Source organism: Erythrolamprus reginae, chromosome 2 (assembly GCF_031021105.1).
Source record: "Erythrolamprus reginae isolate rEryReg1 chromosome 2, rEryReg1.hap1, whole genome shotgun sequence".
Lineage (NCBI taxonomy): Eukaryota > Metazoa > Chordata > Lepidosauria > Squamata > Dipsadidae > Erythrolamprus > Erythrolamprus reginae.
The window spans coordinates 111662555-111685890 of record NC_091951.1 but is presented as its reverse complement, the minus strand read 5'-3'; the positions used below and the strand labels follow the sequence as shown (position 1 = coordinate 111685890).

Sequence of the window (23336 nt, the reverse complement as noted above, 5' to 3'; positions counted from 1 at the left end):
GGGTTCGACATTCGGGAGGCCGCCAAGAAGCCCCTAGGCTGTTTTAAAAGGTGACAGCCGGGCGGCGGGGCTTCCCAGCAGCCTCCGAACGCCGAACGTGGAAGTTCGGGTTTGGCGTTCGGCTTCGGGAGGCTGCTGGGAAGCCACCTGGCTGTTTTAAAAGGTGACAGCCGGGCTGGGGGGCTTCCCAGCAACCTCCCGAACCCCGAACTTTTGCCAAACTTCCGGGTTCGGGGTTCGGGAGGTTGCTGGGAAGCCCCCCAGCCCGGCTGTCATCTTTTAAAACAGCCGTGCGGCTTCCCAGCAGCCTCCAAACACCGAATGCGGAAGTTTGGGTTTGGCGTTCGGCTTCGGGAAGCTGCTGGGAAGCCGCCCGCCTGTTTTAAAAGGTCACAGCTGGGCTGGGGGGCTTCCCAGCAACCTCCCAAACTTTTGCCGAACGTCTGGGTTTGGGGTTCGGGAGGTTGCTGGGAAGCCCCCCAGCCCGGCTGTCACCTTTTAAAACAGCCGCGCGGCTTCCCAGCAGCCTCCGAATGCCGAACGCGGAGGTTCAGGTTTGGTATTCGGCTTCGGGAAGCTGCTGGGAAGCCGCTTTTGCCAAACTTCCGGGTTCGGGGTTCAGGAGGTTGCTAGGAAGCCCCCCAGCCCGGGTGTCACCTTTTAAAACAGCTGCGCAACTTCCCAGCAGCCTCCAAACACCGAACGCGGAAGTTCGGGTTTGGCGTTCGGCTTCGGGAGGCTGCTGGGAAGTCGCGCAGCTGTTTTAAAAGGTGACAGCCGGGCTGGGGGGCTTCCCAGCAACCTCCCGAACCCCAAACCAGAAGTTCGGCAAAAGTTCGGGGTTCGGGAGGTTGCTGGGAAGCCTCCCAGCCCGGCTGTCACCTTTTAAAACAGCTGGGCGGCTTCCCAGCCCTCTCCCGAAGCCGAACGCCAAACCCAAACTTCCGCGTTCGGCATTCGGAGGCTGCTGGGAAGCCGCGCGGCTGTTTTAAAAGGTCACAGCCAGGCTGGGGGGCTTCCCAGCAACCTCCCGAACCCCGAACCCGGAAGTTTGGCAAAAGTTCGGGTTTCGGGAGGCTGCTGGGAAGCCCCCCAGCCCAGCTGTGACCTTTTAAAACAGCCGGGCGGCTTCCCAGCCGTCTCCCGAAGCTGAACGCCAAACCCGAACTTCCGCATTCGGCGTTCGGAGGCTGCTGGGAAGCCCCCCAGCCCGGCTGTCACCTTTTAAAACAGCCGCGCGGCTTCCCAGCAGCCTCCGAACGGTTCAGAAAAAAATTGCCTCTTCTTACGAACTTTTTTCATGTTATGAACGCCAAACCCGAACTTCCGGGTTCGGCGTTTGGAGGCTGCTGGGAAGCCCAGCCGCCCAGCTGTCACCTTTTAAAACAGCCGGGGGGCTTCCCAGCAGCCTCCCGAACGCCGAACCCGGAAGTTCGGGTTTGGCGTTCGTAACATGAAAAAAGTTCGTAAGAAGAGGCAAATGTTTTCTGAACCCCGGGTTCATATCTCGAGTTGTTCGTAAGATGAGGGGTTCGTATCTTGAGGTACCACTGTACTTGATTTTTTTGGAGTATAAGATGCGCCTTTTCCCCTTCTAAAAGAGGCTGAAAATTTGGGTGCGCCTTATGCTCCGAATGAAGCTTTTTCCAAGCTTTTTTACCCAGCCCTAATAAGGTGCTAACAATCTTCTTGGCTTGAAGGATTTTTCCATCCCTAGTCTCTTCAATTAAAGTTTTTTCCAGCCCTAAGTTTTTGCAGTCTTGTTTTCATTCCTATTCCCTCCATTAAACCCTAACCAGGGGATAAAATGATATGCTGAAACTGACCAGACTAAGGACATTAGCTAGATTAATCTACCATTAGGTAGATTCCCCCCCCCCTATTTTTCTCCCCAAAACTGATGTGCGTCTTATACACCGGTGCATCTCATATTCCGAAAAATACAGTATACTCTAGCATGGAGAATGAATTCTGAATTTAGTCCTTTGCACATGTGTTTGACTTCAATTCCATAATCTTGACAGCATTCCAGGCCTGGGAGAGGAAATCCGTCCACAAAATTCCCTGAAGTAAGACTTTTCTTTCTTGTAAATGCTAACATTTTCAGTAAGAATTCTGATTCATAATCTACATTAGATCTCCAATTTTCACAAAAGACTCTAATCAATACCATTCAAGGCAAGATTCCTCTCAATGCTTATTTACCAAGAGAGAAACATGGGACAATGTGCATCTTCAAAAAAAAATCTGTTTGCTGAAGATCAATGAGATCTTCTGGACCAAAAGACTGATGTAGTCATTTTATTTTGCTTTTCATTTTTGGTTAAATATAACACTACTCTCCTGTTAATAATTTATATACACAGCACAGATACTTTTATATTGAACTTGGTAACAAAAATTCTTTCAGGTGTAAATTAAAAAAGGGAAACCCTAGAAAGATACAATTGGGAAAACATGGAACTAAAATGCTGGAAATATGGCATAATATATTTCAAAACAATTGTCCGATCAAACACAACAATTAGTCCAACTGGGTACCAAATGTCTGGCCAAATAATTTAGGCTTTGATTATGATGCACTCATAGAAAATTAAGACTTTAAAATATTAAGTAAATGACTGCTTCATCTGAAAAAGTGAGGTATTTACAGTTATAAATGTATGTACGATTGTGAAGCATGTAGCATGAAATAATGCACCCTCCCTTTAAGACAGGAAATAAAGTTTGTTGCTGAGGCCAAAGCAAAACAAACCTGTCCAATTTAAAGAAATAAAAATAATTTAGGCCAGATGCTGTCACAGAAAAATGTCGCTGGGAATGGAAAAGAGAACCAGAAGACCTAGGGGCCAAAGGAGTACAGAAATGTCCTAATATTTCAAAAGAATCTGATTGGGTTTTTTGCATTTGTGAGAGAAAATGGATGATTACATGCTGTTGGAACTACAATCTGATTACTGGTCTGTCCTGCTGAGAGAGCAGGTCTCAATTTTCCCCAAAGATGCAACACATTTGAGAAAATGGGGCATAAATACATTTTGTAACGCGAACATTGCTAAATGCAGACCTCTTTTATGCATAATTGATAACATCTGGGAATGGCTTGCAATGTTTTCTTTCCTTCCTTTAAAATGTAAAGACCCCTTTGGAATCATTTCCATTTTATGGTTTATGTTAAATGCACAGTGACAACAATCCTTCTTTGAAAAAGAGATTAAGCACCACTGCTAAATAGCTTTCTTTTTTTTTAGTCACTCAATTTCTAAATATGCATTGTCCCCTGTTCTTCTATGGATAATGCTAACAGAAAATTTCCCAAGTGAATTATTTGTGAATTGTGTTTAAAATGATTACATTCTTTAAAAATAAAAACAAGGCTTTTCCCATTACAATGTAGAAATGCAATGGAATCAAAGTATTATCTAAAGCAATCTGTCCTCTTCTGGTAAAACTGAGGTAATATATTCTAGTTTCTACTGAATTTAGAGGATTGAATAATTAGAGAAATTAATTTCCTGTTTGGCTTAAAATTTTATTACACAGTCCTTGGAAACTCACACTGTTTTTGTGTAGTAACATTTTGCATTACAAAAGAGGAAACTGTTGAATCCAATTAGCTAATTATTAAACACAGTTCAATTAGATCAAAAGAGAATCTATGTAGAATCCAATCAGGGTCGGTTACCGAGACCAGAGGTTTTGTCTTTAGAGCTTTCGGACTGGTGCTGGAGCCCATCATCAGCTTCCTGGTAACTGACCCAGATTGGATATCCTGAGACATGTATATTTGTCTTCATTCATGAAAATAGAGATAGCTCATGATTGAATTGTGGAATCCTCAGTGTTCTTTGAGCTTAGTTGTTTGCTTGCAAATGTTTCATTACCTGACTAGGTGACATCAACAGTATACATGATCATGAGTGTGGGGTTTGCTGCTTGCTTATTTACAATAGCTTGCAGTGCCAGTTTTGGTGGGAGCACGGTTTTCTCTTTGATAGTTCCTTGTTTTGTTTTGTTTTGTTTGTTAGTTGGTTTTTGTTTTGCTTGTTGGTTTGATGTTAATCACTGCTTATGTGGATGTAGGCTTCTGGAGAGAATTTGTTCTGCTGTTTTGTTTCCTTCTTAGAATTTTTGGTCAATCCAGTTTATTTCTATGTACCAATTGATGGTTGATTTGTGTGAGTACTAAGCTTCCAGAAATGCTCTGTTGTTGGATTGTCTGGGATGGTCACAGATAGAAACATAGAAACATAGAAGACTGACGGCAGAAAAAGACCTCATGGTCCATCTAGTCTGCCCTTATACTATTTTCTGTATTTTATCTTAGGATGGATATATGTTTATCCCAGGCATCTTTAAATTCAGTTACTGTGGATTTATCTACCAGGTCTGCTGGAAGTTTGTTCCAAGGATCAGGGCCACCATCAGGAATTTTGGGGCCCCATACAGCCTAAGTGTCTGCCCCCCCCCGGCCATTTTAAAACTACTGCCCCCCAAATCTGGTGCCATGCCCACCATGGCCACACACCCTGGGCAAGCCCTCCCCTGGCCCTCTGAGGTCAAACACAGCCCTGATGTGGCCCTCAATGAAATTGAGTTTGACACCCCTGGCCTAGAGGCTAAATCCTATGAACAAGGGCTAAGAGAATGAGTATGTTTAACTCAATAAATAGAAAACTGAGGGGGAATATAATAGTAGTTTCCCAATCCTTAAAGGGCTGCCACAGAGCAGATGGCATCTATTTATTCTCCATGCCACCTGAAGGTAGTACAAGAAGCAATGGGCGGAACCTCACCAAGAAGAAATGCAATCTGGAAATAAGGAAAAACTTGGGACTGGGCGGCATAGAAAAAATAAATAAATAAATAAATAAATAAATAAATAAATCCCTTCTTTTTTATTAAAAGAAATTAATAGAAACATAGAAACATAGAAGACTGATGGCATAAAAAGACCTCATGGTCCATCTAGTCTGCCCTTATACTATTTCCTGTATTTTATCTTACAATGGATATATGTTTATCCCAGGCATGTTTAAATTCAGATACTGTGGATTTACCAACCACGTCTGCTGGAAGTTTGTTCCAAGCATCTACTACTCTTTCAGTGAAATAATGTTTTCTCAGGTTGCTTTTGATCTTTCCCCCAACTAACTTCAGATTGTGTCCCCTTGTCCTTGTGTTCACTTTCCTATTAAAAACACTTCTCTCCTGGACCTTATTTAACCCTTTAACATATTTAAATGTTTCGATCATGTCCCCCCTTTTCCTTCTGTCCTCCAGACTATACAGATTGAGTTCATGAAGTCTTTCCTGATACGTTTTATGCTTAAGACCTTCCACCATTCTTGTAGCCTGTCTTTGGACCCGTTCAATTTTGTCAATAATAATTTTAAAAAACCAAAATCCATTACTATTAAAACTAAAACAACCAGCAAAACTATTAATAAAAACAGGTGAGGGCTGGGTTTTTTTCTCTGTTATTATTTAAGTGCTTTTACCATATGCTTTAAATCAAGAATCACTTCTCCCTCTGTTTCTCTCTCTTTTCTGTCATTCTCTGCCTCAATCATTTTCTCATTTCTCTTTTTTTCTCCCCTTTTTTCTATCATTTCTCTCTCGCTTCCTTCCACTCTTCTCTCTCTCTCTTTCTTCCTCTCTTTCACTCTCTTCCTTCCTCTCTCATCTCTTTCTTTCTTTCTCTATCTTGCTTTCTTCCTCTCTCTTACTCTCTTCCTTCCTCTCTCATCTCTTTCTTTCTTTCCTTTTCTCTCTCTCTTTCTCTATATTGCTTTCTTCCTCTCTCTCACTCTCTTCCTTCCTCTCTCATTTCTCTCTCTCTTTCTATCTCTCTCTCTCTTGCTTTCTTCCCCCCTCTCTCTCTTTCTCTCTCTCTCTCTCTTTCTCTATCTTGCTTTCTTCCTCTCACACTCTCTTCCTTCCTCTCTCATCTCTCTCTCTCTTTCTTTCTCTCTCTCTCTCTCTTTCTGTATCTTGCTTTCTTCCTCTCTCTCACTCTTCCTTCCTCTCTGATCTCTCTCTCTTTTCTTTCTCTCTCTTTCTCTATCTCTCCCCCTCTTTCGCTCTCTCTCTTTTTCTCACTTTCCCTCTCTTGTTTTCTTTCTCTCTCTCTCTTGCTTTCTCTCTCACACTCTTTCTCTCTCTCGTTCTCTTTATCTTGCTATCTCTTTCTCTCCCCCTATTTCTCTCTCTCTCTCTCTCTCACTTTCTCTCTATCTTGTTCTGTCATCGCTCTCACTCTCTCTCGTTCTCCGGAGGCTGGCGAAAGTAATTTTCAATTACTTTCAATTGTAATTTTCAATTACAATCAACCTATCTCTCCTTCCTTCCTTTCCCCCCTCCCTCTTTTCCTTTCCTTCCTTCCTTCCCTTCCCCTTTCTCCTTCTTTCCCTTCTTCCTTCATTCCAACCAATCAACCTATCTCTTCTTCCTGTTTCCTTCTCCTCCCTCTTCCCCTTCCCCTCCCCTCCATCTTTCCCTTCCTTCCCTCCCTATTTTTCCTTCCTTCCTTCCCTTCTGTGTCCTCCTGGCCCTCTCTTCCCCTCCCCTCCGCTCCCTTTCCCTGACGAGGGCAGCCCGTAGAGTCACACCCATCCTGGGCCGAGTTACAAGAGCCGCAGCCGGGTGGGGAGCGCCCCACTCGCTTCGTTCCCGCCGCAGGGCTCGGTCGGGAGCCCGCTGGTCAGGGCTCGGTCGGCGCCACCAGGAATCCAGGAAACCGGGGTCAGGGGACGGCGCCTGGAATGTCGGGCACGTGGGCTGATGCGCTCTCTCTCCACCCCCCTGCTGCCAGCCCAACCCGAAAAATTCAAAGTAAGAAAAACCTTCGCTCTTACTTTGAATGCTCCGGGCAGGCTAGCAGGGAGATGGAGAGAGCGCGGTGGCCCCAGCTGTGAGAATGCCTGCAGGCAAGAGAGGCGGAGCGGACAGGCGGGTGAAGGCAGCGGCGAGTAGCCACGGGGGCGCGAGGGGGCTAGAGGCGCGGGGGGGGCGGCCGTGGCTTCGTGCATGCCCTTGGAAAAGGGTGCGCGGGGGGCCTTTTGGGGGACGCTGGCGCACGCATGGGAAGCCTACAACTTGCGCTTGTGTTAAATTTTGTTTCTTTCCTAAGCAGCCTTCTGTGTAAAAAAATCCATTTGGGAACGACTCGTTCCCAAATGGATTTTTTTACACAGAAGGCTGCTTAGGAAAGAAACAAAATTTAACACAAGCACAATTTGCAACCACCACCCCGAAGGGGCTCCTACCTTCGCCGCACGCTTTACTCTGGGACTGGAGGACCGCGCTGCCAAAGGCTCCGTCGGGGCTTCTTCGAGTCCTGCCTCGCGAGGGCCAGAGGGCCCGCCTTTTTCGTTGGTGAGGCAGGCAAGAGAGGGCTGGTACTGCGCATGTGCGACGGCGGGCAAAACCGGGCCCCCTCATGGCCGGGCCCGGTACACCACTACCAGTAGTACCCCCCTATCGGCGGCCCTGCCAAGGATCTACTACTCTTTCAGTAAAATAATATTTTCTCACGTTGCTTTTGATCTTTCCCCCAACTAACTTCAGATTGTGTCCCCTTGTTCTTGTGTTCACTTTCCTATTAAAAACACTTCCCTCCTGAACCTTATTTAACCCTTTAACATATTTAAATGTTTCGATCATGTCCCCCCTTTTCTTTCTGTCCTCCAGACTATACAGATTGAGTTCATTAAGTCTTTCCTGATACGTTTTATGCTTAAGACCTTCCACCATTCTTGTAGCCCGTCTTTGGACCCGTTCAATTTTGTCAATATCTTTTTGTAGGTGAGGTCTCCAGAACTGAACACAGTATTCCAAATGTGGTCTCACCAGCACTCTGTATAGCGGGATCATAATAGTTGAAATCTGTCTGTGTTGTAAGATTAATGAGTTTTTATTATGTTTTCTGACTATTAATTGGTGTTCATGAGTGGAAGAAGAGTGAAGGTGCCCATATAAGTTGGAAAAAATATGACCATATGCAATTAAATTGAATTAAAGTTAAATGTTGCTTTATACTAGGAATGGAAATAGCTGATGTTTATGCAGAAGTTAACATCAAAACAATTTACTTGCAAGTAAATATATGCAAAAATGCAGCCTGGAATAAAATTTGTTTTCTTTTGAAGAGTTTCCTTAAAATTCAAGCTTTGGGGCAAAATAAAGGTAAGGTTAAGTTGTACAGCTTTTTTTTTTAATCTTTATGTTTATATTCAAATATTTTGATGTTTCTATGCTTATTCCAGCCAAACTCTCATGTACATGTAAATATGTTAATAAGTACTAGTGATACTTACCCTTGGGCCAATGTCTCCTTGTTCACCCTACAAAACAGAAAAGTTACTATTATTGGCGTCTCAATGTTGCTTTTGGCCAAAATACTTCTTCCTTATAAATAGGACCAGTGGTCAAATATAGGAAATTGAGAACATAAGAACATAAGAAGAGCCATGCTAAATTGAGTCCAGGATTCTGTGTCACACAGTGGCCCACCAATTGTACATGGGATCTTAAGCAGAAAGAGAAGGCAAAACCTTCCCTTTCCCTTGACCCCCCAAAAATGGTACCCAAGGGAACCCAACCCTGCCTGCCTCAAGCAACATAGAGGTGGCACTTGGACATCCATTTCAATAACCACTGATACACTTGGCAGAAATTAGAAGTTTCAAAAAAATGTTTATGTTAGCCAACATTATTTCATGTCATAGAAGTCCTTCACATTGTATACTTAGATTTAGTGAGATATTTAGGACTCACATACAGCAAGTAAAAACAATGCATGGGTAGAATGGAAGGACCTGTAGAATGTATCTATTCTATGTAGAGTTGTGTACAAAGTATTTACCATATTTTTCAGTGTATACCTTAATCTGCTCATGAAGAACCTGTGGGGGACATCAGAGCAATACGCACCAACATACACATTGATAATTCTGGCTTGCAGGGTCATCTCAATGAGGTCATTATAGAACAAAGGCCACAAGAATAAGACTATGCTTACTGAGCTAATTAGCACCTCTCCTAACAATATCAAGGCACTTTTTAATTGACTCACCTTATCTCCTTTTGCTCCTGGAGGTCCCTGTAGACACCCAAAAGAGAACAATTAGCACAGAGAAGCACTGTTTTCAATTGGAACTCTTCCTGGTATGTAAACTACCTTAAAAAAGTAGTTATTCTCCTATACAACTATTTCAACATGTGACAGCTAGCACCATAGAGTGGAAAGTGACTGATAAATTGATTCCCAAAGGAGATCTAAATAGATATTTTTGCTGTATTAAGAGACAACCAGTTGTATAGGCAGGGATGGGCTCCAGGCGGAACGATAAATTGGGCTCGCCGCTGAGGCTCATGAGTGCTTGCATGTCCAGCACGATTTTGCTTCTGCACCTGTGGAGATAGCAAAATCATGCACAGAGTCGCAGGTGTGCCCGGGTTTTGGCATGCGTGGAAGCAAAAAAACTTCACCGAAACATGTTCTGGTTTCTGGTAGAAGTTTAGTAATTACAAATAAATCTCATTAAATGCATCATTTCTTGAAATAAGCAACTCCGTTTATTTCTCTGCTCTCTTGCACTTCAACACATTCCAGACATCAATCGGTCCGTTATCTCTCTTCTAGCAGCATTTGTCACATTCCTTTTTCTGCTTCACTTAGACAAGATTTATTTCCTAACTACATAGCTTTAAAAAAGACAGCAGCACTGACTAAATACAATACAAAATACTTTGGCTTACTTTAGCATGGTGAAAACACCTCCATATTTCCTTTCATCAACATTGAAACTCCACCCTTCTTCTCCACTAGCCCCCTGACGTGCCAATTACCTCACTACAATATTTAACCCATTCCTCTCCTTAATATCTTCTTCCAGACCTTTGCTCTCTACGTTTCTGAATTCTTCTGAATTTAGGATTAACCCAGCAAGCATCTGATTCTCCCTCGCTAGATCCTGAACTCATAGCCCCATCCTGTGGCTGGCCTCCCACCTGTTCTACTACCTGTAACCCTGCCCCCCCCCACTACTTCATAAACACTATCTGAATCCGAGTCCTCAATATCTTCATCATCCTCCAACTGATCATGAGTATGTACAACAAAACACGGGTGCACCTGCAGCTCCGTGCGTGATTTTGCTATCTCCACAGGTGCAGAAGCAAAATTGCTCTGGCCCCGCAAGCACTCATGAGCCGTGGCAGCGAGCCCAATTTAGCGTTCCGGCTAGCAGCCCACGCCTGTGTGTAGGGGTAGTGTTGGAGTAAGGATGATGGAATTAGAAAATCAAGAACAAAGCTATTTTTTTTTATTTTGCCCCCAAAGTCCATTTGTTTTGCTGTTTATTTTTGAAAAGGAATCAAAGAGGGGACCTTGAATAAATATTAAATGATTAACATGTGAAAGAAATTGTTCTATACTTGGAAATCCATTAAATTGTAAAATACACCAGTGTGAAGGGCTAGAGGCAAATCTAAGTTTCAGAAATCACTCACAACAAAAAAAAAATAGGATTGGAAGAATTAAAAACGTCTGTTAGAGATAGAAAACAAGGCAGTTCAACAAAATATTTAACATTGAACCTTTTTTCCTCACAATCACTTGTTGCTGTATCTGTTCATTAGAGCAGAGGCTAAAATCAATATGTAACTTCCTTTCCTTCGTAACAAGCTTGACAGTTTCTTCTGTTTTTAATATAAACATTTTGCCTGCCTGTTTGTCATAAACAGAATTAAAAGATGATATTTTAGGAGTTGAGCAGCCTGCAACTCCATGTGTATCAAAAATAAAAAAATATGTTGAAATCAATCAAAAATGTATAATTATGGTTTGAATACACAACACACCAAGCACACTTTTACAAGTGAGCCAAGATAAACTCAGAAAAATATATCTGTAAAGGATGTTGAAAACTAACATTTTCACTCCCCCTACCCTTAGCGCAATTTTGCTTCCATGCATGTGCAGAGGGACGATTTTGCTTCTGTGCATGCCAAAAAATAACAGAAAATTAGAAAAAAAAATGGCAGCACAAACGGACTGCAAAGACAGGAACCCACCTCTGCTGAGTTGGGACTGACCTAAGGTGCCATGGCTAGCTCGAGAATCAAAGGCTATTCTAAAAAGGCAAATCTTTCCATGGGTGGAAATGGCACCATGGGTAATGAGGCTTAAGGATGCCATATATGTTTAAGCTAGATTTGAGACCTGCAATCCAGAATGCTTTCAGGTTTAGGATTCCAGAAATTCCTTTACATCTCTTCCTTACTGTTTTTGATTCTTCACCTCTCTAGAATCAATCAGCTTTCTGAATCGATTTAGTGTCTTATTGATTGGTTTTTGACTCTCTTTGGCACCCAGATATTTCCTCCTCTGACTTGCTATGCTGGCATCTCTCTCTTTTCAAAAGGTAAGAAGATCTGATCCATAGCATTAGCAACATTTCATGGTGCTTTACAGCACTCTCCAAGCAGTTTACAGAGTCTGCTTGGTCCTCATTTTTCCCACCTTGGGAGGATAGAAGATTGAGTCAACCACAAGCGCCTCAGGAGACCAAATTGGTTTACATACAGCTGCTTACACAAGTAGAAAATAACTAAAAGTTCCGCTTGCTTGCATTGCCTGGCAAGTGGTCAGGGAGCTGATATAAAGCCATTATTGGCTAGTTGCCATTCAATTTATCCTTCACGCTTCTATTCAATCTACTTGAGTATAGATAACAATTCTATAATCGTCACAAATGTTCTTATGCTTCAGTGGAGCTTCATGAGTGTTCAATTCAAAGTGTTCAGGGAAACTTAATAGGTTTTCAAACTATTTTTAGATCAACATGCTTCTTGGTAAAAACTATGTATTTGGCTTTTATGGACTAAATAAATGATTTTCAGAAATTATTCTGAAACACTGCAGCAAAGTCTCATTATTACTCTTTTACTTATACTGTACCTGAGTTATGGCACTTTTAATTATCCTTCCTTCCTTCCTTCCTTCCTTCCTTCCTTCCTTCCTTCCTTCCTTCCTTCCTTCCTTCCTTCCTTCCTTCCTTCCTTCCTTCCTTCCTTCGTCAGTCAGTTGGAACCTACCTCACATTTGTGACTCTTGGCAAATAACAGATGTTTTTTTTTAAAAAAAAATCACAATAATAATCAAATGAACTGAATACTATTTATACTTGCAAGGAGTCAAGAAATGTTGCGGGTCTCATCCCCTAAGGAGATACACCCAGTGGGACTCAGAAGAATGGTCTGCTCCATGGTGGCTCCCTCTCTCTGGGACATCATTCCCCCAAAATTAGACTGTCCCAGGACTTTAACATTCTTTAGGAAAGCTCCGAAGACTTGGAGTAGAAGGGGTGTGGTGGGGGACTATTATTGCATTATTTTATTCTGTTAATTTTATTTTTTATAGATAATGTTTTTATATTTGTGTAAGCCGCCATATGTGAATAGAAGGCAATATAAATTTTCTAAAAAATAAACAAACAAATAAAATAAAAATAACAAGTATACTTGGGTCACCAAGATTAAAAAGCATCCAAAATTGTGCGCACCTGATATTGCAGGCCCGATGACATGGAATACATGTTCCCTGGGTCCCATCATATGTTGAATGGATGGAGGCTACAACTTGGCTACTTTGAAAGATTTGGTAGAACAGGCAGAAATAATTGGGGACAAATAATTCCACATTAATGTAAAGCATTAGGGCACTGTTAGCCCCACTAGGTAGATAAATCCAGGTAATAAACTCCACAGGAACAGTAGTATTATCCTTGTTAGTAGACAGGCAGAATAACAGAATCTTGCAAGTTTGATTATGCTATACTTCCTCTTGTTTCTTAAAGTTCAGAGAATTAGAGAGGTGTCTGCCTGGGGCATTTCTGAATGGTAACTTGTAGTTCTTGACTTAAAAATTTTCTTTTGCCTTGGCAATAACTCTTTCATACCTCTTTAAGGCATCTTCCATGCTTTCTATATAGACTTGTAAATGTATTAATTATTTAGATCATTACTTACTGGCTTTCCATCCAATCCAAGAGGCCCCTAAAAAAAGCAGAGAAGAGTTTTAACAGAAAGAATATGAATTTGTGGTTCATGTAATTCTGTCTCTTAAAGTCCCGCCCCCCTCTATTTTGGGAATTTATCATAGTTCTGGAAGTGCCATCTAAACCCAAGGATGCAAGATCAACAGGAGGAAATAACCTTGCAGCCTAAGGTAGGTTTGCTTGCCCTCACTAAAGTTTTCTTACACTGCAACAAAGGTAGAGGGCTGAGGGAGTTATGATATTAAAAAACTGAACAAAACAACATAGAAACATAGAAGACTGACGGCAGAAAAAGACCTCATGGTCCATCTAGTCTGCCCTTTTACTATTTCCTGTATTTTATCTTGCAATGGATATATGTTTATCCCAGGCATGTTTAAATTCAGTTACTGTGAATTTCCCAACCACGTCTGCTGGAAGTTTGTTCCAAGGATCTACTACTCTTTCAGTAAAATAATATTTTCTCAAGTTGCCTTTGATCTTTCCCCCAACTAACTTCAGATTGTGTCCCCTTGTTCTTGTGTTCACTTTCCTGTTAAAAACACTTCCCTCCTGAACCCTATTTAACCCTTTAACATATTTAAATGTTTCGATCATGTCCCCCCCTTTCCTTCTGTCTTCCAGACTCTACAGATTGAGTTCATTAAGTCTTTCCTGATACGTTTTATACTTAAGACCTTCCACCATTCTTGTAGCCCGTCTTTGGATCCGTTCAATTTTGTCAATATCTTTTTGTAGGTGAGGTCTCCAGAACTGAACACAGTACTCCAAATGTTTTAATTGTTTTAAAAATGAATGCTTGCCTATAATTATGAGATGAGGAGAATCCATAGGGAATATTTTTCTGTATACCCATTACTTGCACGGATGTATGCGGAAAAGGGGGGGGGACTGTTACTTATTACTAATCAAGTCATAATTAACTATCTGTGACATATCAAAACCCACCATTTCCATTATGATCATACTATTGATGTATTTTCTTCCTGATAAAATATAGTTTCTCTCCCACACCCTTAAAATACATTTTAAGAGTCACCTGTGAGGGCTGGGAATATATGAGTTTCCCAGCAGAACTGAAGATGTAATAGAACTACAGATTTTGTTCATTAAATCAAAAACAAATGTTCATTCCATGATCATGTGGGACAACCCTCTGTGAATTTTGTTTAGTAAGGTGCTTAATTATCAAGCAATACTTTTTGTTTTGTTTTTTTTCAATTTTTTAAATTAATTTTCTTAAAATAAACATACAAACATACATACATTAAACATAAAATGTGGGGATATATTTCCCCCGCTTATCTCAAAAGTATGAGTTCCAATACAGAAAAAAGAATACATGATTGAGTATATTTCATATTTAATCTATTACTAAGATAAAATCAAAAACTCTTCTAATAATACTTCTTTACATATAAACTAATTCTGTTATAATTCTTAAGAAAAAGAAAAAAAAATCTTACTAAAGCATTTTTCCATACTTACTATTATTGTTATTTTATTTTGTATTTTATTTTTTTTACATATCTCAATTTTCTATTATTATTATTATTTTTATCTATCCATATGTAGACTTTGTTCCATGTTTCATAGAATTTAGTATCTTCTTTATCAAGCAATACTTTTTGATTGTTTTCAAACCGCAATCCGCATCCTTTTTAATACTTTCCCAAATGGAAACCAGTTTGCTGTCTTGCAATAATTGCCATTGATATTTTAATAAGATATTTAATTTAAGACTGTCCCTCATTATATCCGCTAAGTCAATGATGAATGATTCACTGTAACAGTCAGACTGCCATCTTTCCCCGAAATCCAAACATTATCCAGACTGAAGAAACGGCAGATGATGTTGGTTAATGCATCATCACCGGCACAGATCCAAGGCTTTTATTGTGAAAACAAATAATTGTAATTAAGCAAAAACTGGAAAATGATACTTGGTTAAAGAAAAAGGCATTTATCTCTTTCCTCACTATTTCTTTATTGCCTGTAAAATTTAAAAACTCTTTGATCTATAAGTAAAAAAAAAAGGAGTTAAAGTGTACAAATGGATAATTATTCTGTATTATAATATAATAATATATATTATATATTATATGCTGTTTCTGAAGGTGACAGCTGGGTGGCGGTGCTTCCCGGTGCTCTCCCGAACGCCGAACTCAGAAGTTCGGCAAAAGTTCGGGTTCAGGTTCGGGTTCAGATGCCGAACCCAAACCCGAACTTTGTTGGGTTCGCCCAACATTACTGGTCACTTTTTGAGTATGATATAAAAGTAATTTGCCATTGTTTTGTCATTGCTTTGCCCTATTATGTTTTTCCATATTCCCAGTCTAGACTATTATTATTATTATTATTATTATTATTATTATTATTATTATTATTATTATTATTATTATACTATAGTCGAACCTCGAGGTGATGAGGGCATGAGTGACTGTGAGCAGTGACTCCCGGTCCAGGTAGGGCTGCAACTGGTGCACCAGGCGAACCTGGGTAAACGCTTTGCATGTAAACAATTATCATATCTATAGAAAATAACTCCTTTGCCTGTTTTAAAATTTGTTCTGCATAAAAAATGGCAATGCTTTGACAATACTTTTTCATGAGTGCTGAAAAGTTCAAGGAATATATTCAAATAATGTTTATGTCATACGCTCCTATTTTATGTCTCCCTGAAACTTGTTTACAAGTTCAAATCATGCTGAAATGCATGCGATTGTGCATGGTACAAAATTACATTTACAATGTATTTTTTAAATTTAAGTGGCTTATAGGCTTCTTCAATCATAATTGTAATTCCAGATAGCTTTTTGCTTTATGCCTTTGAGTCAATTTTCACTCCTGGTGACTGCCTAAACAAGTCCTTCCAAGTTTTTTGGCAAGGTTTTTCAAAAGGGTTTTGAGATTGCTTCCTTTTAGAGCTAAGCGATAAGGACTGGCTCAAGGTCACCCAGTTGGGATTAATCCCCTAATATGAGATTAGAACTCCTGGGCTCATAACCTGGTAATTTAACCACCACCTAATTTCTAGATATCTTACAAATTACAAATAATTATTAATACTAAAATAATAACAAAAGCAATTTGAATGAGTAACACTAAGATTACTTAGACCCATTGTCAGGGAACCAGCCCCATATAAAACATAGGTTATAAAGTAGGTCACAAACCAGCCTGCTGAAAGCCTATGTGGATTGTGTAGATTTGGGGATACTACTCCAGAGTATAAGAACAAACAGAGAAATCAAATTTCCAAAGTCCCACAAGATGGCAGTGCTTTACTGATTAGTTCTGGAGCCTGCTGATGTTGTCAAAGTCAGCATGTAAAGAATTTTACTAGATGTTCCAAAGGACTTCAAAATTAAATCTCAATCATTTGTGGGTGCATTTTTTTCCTCAATGGTTTCATGTTAACACACAAAAGATTTAAAAAGTAAAGCCAATCAATGTAATGCCACCATTCAGAATTTTCAAATAATCTGGAAGTTTCCTTTACACTGCCATTTCAAAGTCGAATTCAGAGAAATGTTAAGTAGAACAATGTGGTAACAGCATCAGCTCATTTGTTGGCATCACTTTGGCTGAGATCAGCTCTTCTCAACCATCCAGATGTGAATTCTGCCCTCCCAAAATTCCCAGCCAGATAAAATTCCCCCAACTGAGAGGAGACTGACTGAGACACAGACCCTTTTCACAGTGTCAGGCCAACAACATCCATCTGGGATACAGATGCAAGCCCATCCTTTTCCGAGTACTAATATGGACAATAGGTCAGATATAACTTGGATTTGATCCAGTGAAGATCCCATTTCTGAATATGCATCTTATTTTTAAATGAGTTTAGATCCACGGCAGACATGTACTAGTTGTATGTAAAATGCTTAAGAGGGGAGACCTCTTCTAAAGGGTGATCCAATTGCTAGTAGTCTTTATATAAAGAGTAGTCCTTTTATATCATCTTGGATAACTGAGCAACAGAATGGCAACACTAGACTTGAATACCTAGTGACTTAAGGTAAAACTACTGCTGCCTTATGAATGTTGTTGTAAAGTGCCCAAAGTTGTGCTCTAAGATGCGTGGCTACACAAATCTAATAAATAAATTAATAAAATCAAATCCATGTAATAAGCTTTTAATGAAATCTTATTGCTACATTTAAGACCTCTGCTAATGGTATTGTAAATATATATATATATTATATTACTAAATTTATAATGAAGTTTATGAATCCAGCCGAATCAGTCATCTGTGTGTGCTTCTGGTTTTGATTTTTATGCAATATACATTAGTTTGACACTAAATACTTTCAGAATAAGAGCAAAGGCAACACTAATATATTGAGATCCTCTTTCCCCCTAGGCCTTTACAATTCTATGCATGGTATGTATGTATGTATGTATGTTTGGTTTTTATATTAATTGATTTTTAATCATCAATACCAAATTACTATTGTACACTGTTTTATTGTCGCTGTTAGCCGCCCCGAGTCTCTGGAGAGGGGCGGCATACAAATCGAATAAATAAATAAATAAATAAATATTGCAGTGATGGCGAACCTGTTTTTCCACGGGTGCCAAAACCGTGTGCATATCATGCATGCACGAGTGCCCACACCCTTAATTAAATGCCCGGGGAGAGCGAAAATGGTCTCCCCCGCTTCCCGGAGGCCGTCTGGAGACCAGAAATGGCTTCTTTCCCAACTTCTGGTGGGCCAGGTAGGCCCATTTTTCACCCTATCCAGGCTCCAGAGGCTTTCCTGGATCCTTGGGCAGGCAAAAACGTCCCAGAGACCCTCCAGAAGCTGAAAATGCCCTTTCCAGAGCCTCCGTGTAAGCCAAAAGACAACTGGCCAGCACAACTGGAATTGAGCTAGGGCAATGGCTTGCGTGATGGTAGATATGGCTCCACATGCCACTTGTGGGTTCTCCATCACTGGTGTATTGTCTCCTGGTGATGACCTTGATATATATAACAAGGAAGGAGGTAGGCAAGCAGACAAAGCTGAGGATAAATGGATAGATGCACTGGCTAGGAATTCTGATATGTGGTCCAACACATTAGGAAGAACAGATTGCCTTGTTGTGTGGTAGGGATGGTGATTCTATTAACTTTTACTGGCTATCCTGTCTAAGATTGTTGGAAATTATATTTCAACAGATTTACTTAGCCACTATTCTCCATCTCTTGTTATTATGGGTACCTATTTTACATGTGTTGTGATTCAGCCTGAGGCTGCTCAGGGACCAGCTGTGTCTCTGCTGGCTCCCTGCCCGGAGGAGCAGGACAGCGAAGAGGAGGGGGCTGAGCAGTCGGATGGGGGAGAGGACAGTCAGGAATGGCATGAGGAAGAACAGCATGAGAGCCCCGGGGGGGGGGGGGGCTCTCCCCAGCCAGTAGCTTGGAGTCATTAGGGGATGACGCACAAGCTGTCATTGACATGCGACAGAGATGTTCAGAGCAACGGAAGGAGCAATTAAAGAAGTATTATCAACATTGAATTAGGAACAGCAGGGCTTGGGTGTGGTCCTCATTCGCAGGGTTTAAAAGACAGGCAAGCCCTTGAAGCCATGTGGAGTGTTATCAGTTGGAGTTACGGTGTCCTGCTTTGTTCTCGGCGTCTCTGTTCCTGGCTTGTGGCCCAGCAGTTTGGAAGACCCGTGGGAGGTGTAGGTCTGCTATCTACAGCCTCGTCTTGGCAGCAAGAATCCTGTATTGCTGCATGGACTTTTGCCTTTGTGGATATATTTGAAGATACAGCGTTTTCCTGTTTGTAAGGACATTTTCTGTTACCTGTGTTTTTCTTGAATTTTATAAACTGCCTTTGCCTTTTACCGGTGTGTCTGGCTTCTCTTTTTGGGTTGGTCTTGGCTTCCGGAGTGACCCAGACAGAACAACATGTTGGTCAAAATGAATCTGGTATAGAAGAAATCAGGCTTTCATTCCCTTATTTGCTAGGACTCCACCACAGTTCATGCTAATGTTTTGCGGAAATCTCTGATTTAGCTTCTGCAAATATTAGCATTATTTACTATCCCTCATAATCTGCATGCACAGAGATCTTCCTAAATATTACAGTTTTCAATTGAAGAAGAGTTTCCATGGCTGTTCATCTAGTATGAGCAAAGATTCCAGAAAACTTCAAGCTCAAAAGAGAACTAATCTGTAGGTCATGGCAATACCCCTCTGTTTAGAATTTAGAACTGTTGGCAAAGAGAAGAAAACCTGTTACTAAATGAAAATCTGTGGGTTGTCTGGTTGCCACATGGACTGGGAGATCATACTCTGGAAATTATTCCCTTAAGTTTTATGAGTGCCCATAAGCAATAAATACTCCAGAGAATATATTTTTTCAGAAATTATTGTCGACTGCATTCACGTTGTTTTTGTGGGTGGTGTGTATTCCCTCCCTCCCCATTGCCACTGTTGAGATACTTTTGTCACTCTAGACCAAACAATCTCAATGCTGTCCTTTACTACTGTCCAAGTATTAACCACACTGACCCTGTTTGGCTTTTCTGAGATCAGCTAATGACAGCTATATATGGACGGCAACTGTGGCTTCCTTCTTACATAAATTGTCCTAATACCACAATGGTTACAATTACCAAGTAGGTCTTCAGAGTTCTTTTTAATCCATGCAATCCCTTGAATTATATAAGGATGTTTTTGTTTTGTTCTCAGGGATTAAAGTAGCCAAACCAAAATATTTGAAGAAGAGAGTGGGCCTCTCTGAGTTTAAAACTACTATCAATGAAGTGTCACTTTTAGTTCTTTATTGTTAAAAACAGCTGGGAAACCGCAACGACTTTTGCCGGGCTTCATGCAGCCCTTGATTGCTTGGTCAATGTCTTCTAACCCTCTCACCTCTCAACCCTATAAATTTTCCTGCTATCCTATCCTAAATCTAATGGCATGTGAACTGGAACAAGGTCACAGGGAAGGAAGGGGAATTACAAACTGGAAGACAAAACGCTTTAAAGAACATGTGGTAATCCAGTTCAACCTGTTGCTTTCTTTCTTCAGTAAAAAAGTAAGAACAGGGTAAACTATGCATTAGTTAGTAGTAAATGTATCATGATATTTGACCTTTAAGTCACCTCCTTTGCTGGTGCAGGGAGCCAGCAGTCACCAAACCTCACAAAGAGAATCCCATTTATCTTTTTAATTTCCATTGGATGTAAAAAGACTTGGTACATAGGAATGCAACTGTATGTTTTTCAACCTTCATTTTCCACAAGTCATCTTTGATTAACATTAAAATATAACCAAGGGATCCTATTTTCTTGCTTTTCCTATTTTTTTTTGTAGGGGGAATACCTTAGTTACAATTTATACAGGGAGATGGCAATTTGAGACTTGAAAATTTCAAAATTACTAATGGGAGAAGCTGCATTTGTTTATATACACCAGGCACCAGGCAAGTAATAAAATTGTGAACTTGCCAAGAAGTAAAAGATAACTGATTGGTTCTCAGAGAGGGCCTTTAAAAAGATGAGTAGATGGGATTCAGAGATAGAGGTGAAACAGGTTGTTGGTGGTTTTGAGTTTCAAAGTAATCTGTAAGATCTCTAAATCATTCAAAATTGCAAGAGGCAGCAGGAAGTATTTGAGGCAGAGAAAAGCTGCAGTATAGCATCTGTTCCTAGTTGTAAGGAATTGGCTAGAGGGAGTGGAGAAATCTGGCTTGAAGAGAAAGCAATTTAAAGATCATTTAGTTAGACAAAAGATATAAAGAAATATGTTGCCTAGTCTCTTAGGAAATATACACATCTTATCCTACTGCTCTAAAACAATAGTTTACTCTCAGATTAAGTGACATTTTAATTTCATAAAAGCTTTGTTTGTGATTTTATTTTCTCTTTTTCACCTAACAAGGTAGCTAAGTGACTTGCCTATGCATACTAGCACATTTAAGTGAATCCTGTGCTAAAATGAGCAATTTTCTGCTGCAACCACAGTATTTACTAGATGCTGTTTTAAACATCTGCTACTATCTCCCACGTTCCATTTTAAGATTCCAACTAAATGTATATTACATATGCTTCTATCCAAGTTATCACATTGGATTTACACACTGGAGTAAGTCATGGTTAATTTCACTATTGTTTATTGAATTACCTCAACTGGCTGGATTCACACATTGCGCTAAGCTATCAATCTTGTCTTAGAAACTGAAATGACTAGATTCACAAGACAAGCAAGCCGCATTATGACGTACTATAATGTTTCATCCCAGACACTGTCTGCTTGAAGCAGGCCTCTACAAAGTTAGCAACCACAATTAACGCAACCACAAGTCTTGTATGCCCAATACAACACATCGAAGCCAGAGAATACAAAACAAACAAAATACAGTTTTATTTCATACCCTCCAAGTCAAACTTACCCACAACTCTTAATAATCTGCTTTTCTCATTTACATTATGGGAAGTGTTGATATGTTGTTGGAAGGGCCATCCCGTTTGCAATGTATGGTTTCCCAGCCATTCTAACTTCACTCTACCCCTTTATTTCATAGTTGATCGTTCACATTTAGAGGAACTTTAGAGTCAATTAACTTTTCAAGTTGGCACAAATATGGGCTAACTCTAAAAGCACTACAACAGTAAGATGAACATGAAGTGAAAACATCTTTTGTTTATACATGGCTTTTGATCAAAATTTGCAATTTGCAATATAAAACAATAGTAGAGGCAGCTAATTAAGTCCACTTATTTGATTTTTCAGTAAAGAAAAAGTTTCTAGTCTTATTTCCTAAAATCACAAGGACTGACTTCCTTTGCCCAGAGTTTGGTTAAAAAAAATCTCTTTCTAGGATCTCAAAGCTGCACTTAGGACCTAACAACAAAAAGTCAAGGACAAGACTTCAAGAGACTCATTGCTTGTCTTGAAAATCCAAGAGTTTTCCTTATGATAATCAGCTGCTTCATAATCAAGTAATCAAAACCACCTATACTAATAGCCCAGGGTTTAAGTCTTTTATCACTTTCTCATGCCCTTGTATCTTAATGGACATCTGGCTGCTAGCTTCTTGACACTGGTGGTGTAAGGCACTTTCATCATGTTTTGATAGTGGTATTATATAGTCTTAAGTTTATTTCTTCTTCTGTTGCAAGAAGAACCAGCACCACCAGTTAATTTCATTCCTCTTAAGAACACATTTTCATGCCAGATCAAGGAATTCTTTTCTAAAATTTAATTTATTTACACTGGTACATGAAAATTGATCTTTTTGGTATCTGGCATTGAGTAGGCATTTGTCAATATAGAACAAGTTAAGACTTCATCAGGGCTGTCAAACTCCCGGCCCATGGGCCGGCTGCGTCATGTAATGCCCATGCCCATGCCCATGCCCCTGCCTGGTTTAATGAAGGGGGAGGGGGAAAGTCCCGATACATCATATGACACTGTTGTGAAGATACGAGTTTGATACCCCTTGTCTACATATGCTGGTTCTGAATAAGTTTCTTATTGGCATTGATTGGACTGCCATTACATTTCTGTAATGCTTTTTATTATGTTTCACACCACCGTGTAGTTATAATTGTGTAAGAGTTCCCAAATAGTAGCAAAGAACATTTCTAAAGACTGGATGATTTTATGAAACAAGAACACTCCAGATAGATGTTATGGTGCTTTAAGAGCACATCATTAAGAGCACATCATTAAAATCTGTTAATGTCTTGAATTGGTTGTTTTGAATTGTGTTACTGTTTTTATTGTTTTAAAATGTGTCTTTTTTACTTTTAACTGTAATATATTTTATGAACTGTAAGCTACCCAGAGGCATTGACTGAGATGGGTGGCCATAGAAATTGAACAATGTAGTTGCAAAGAATGCAATTAAGAGCTATATCCATTATGAATTTAAAAAATGTAACAATACAGTACAGTACAGCAGCGTTTCCCAACCGGTGTGCCGCGGCACACTAGTGTGCCGCGAGACACCGTCAGGTGTGCCGCGGCGAGAGGCGGTGGAGGAGAGTGGGCGGATCGGGCGGGCAATGGGGCAGGGCGGAGAAGCCAGGGGCGCGTTTGGCCGGAGGCACCTACTGCTGCACCTCCCTGCCCCTGCCTCCCCACGGTGCCTCCGGCCAAACTCGCCCCTGGCTTCTCCGCCCTGCCCCATTGCCCGCCCGATCCGCCCACTCTCCTCCGCCGCCGCCTCCTGCCTTGGGGCGAGCAATCCGGGAGTCCGGGACTGTGTGGCTTTGCGCCACGAAGAGAAAACGGCCGACTTTTCCCTGCTGCCGTTTTCTCTTCAT

General features: G+C 40.6%; 1 protein-coding gene across 1 annotated transcript in view; it reads right to left on the bottom strand.

The window, feature by feature from the left end:
• The window catches only part of COL23A1 (collagen type XXIII alpha 1 chain), a 376723-nt gene that overhangs the window by 68727 nt on the left and 284660 nt on the right, over nt 1–23336 (bottom strand). The window contains exons 5-7 of the mRNA XM_070739187.1: nt 13036–13062; nt 9077–9103; nt 8319–8345 (exon numbers count right to left, since the gene is read on the bottom strand). Coding sequence (XP_070595288.1) covers nt 8319–8345; nt 9077–9103; nt 13036–13062 — 81 coding nt within the window. The remainder of the gene's footprint in view (nt 1–8318; nt 8346–9076; nt 9104–13035; nt 13063–23336) is intronic.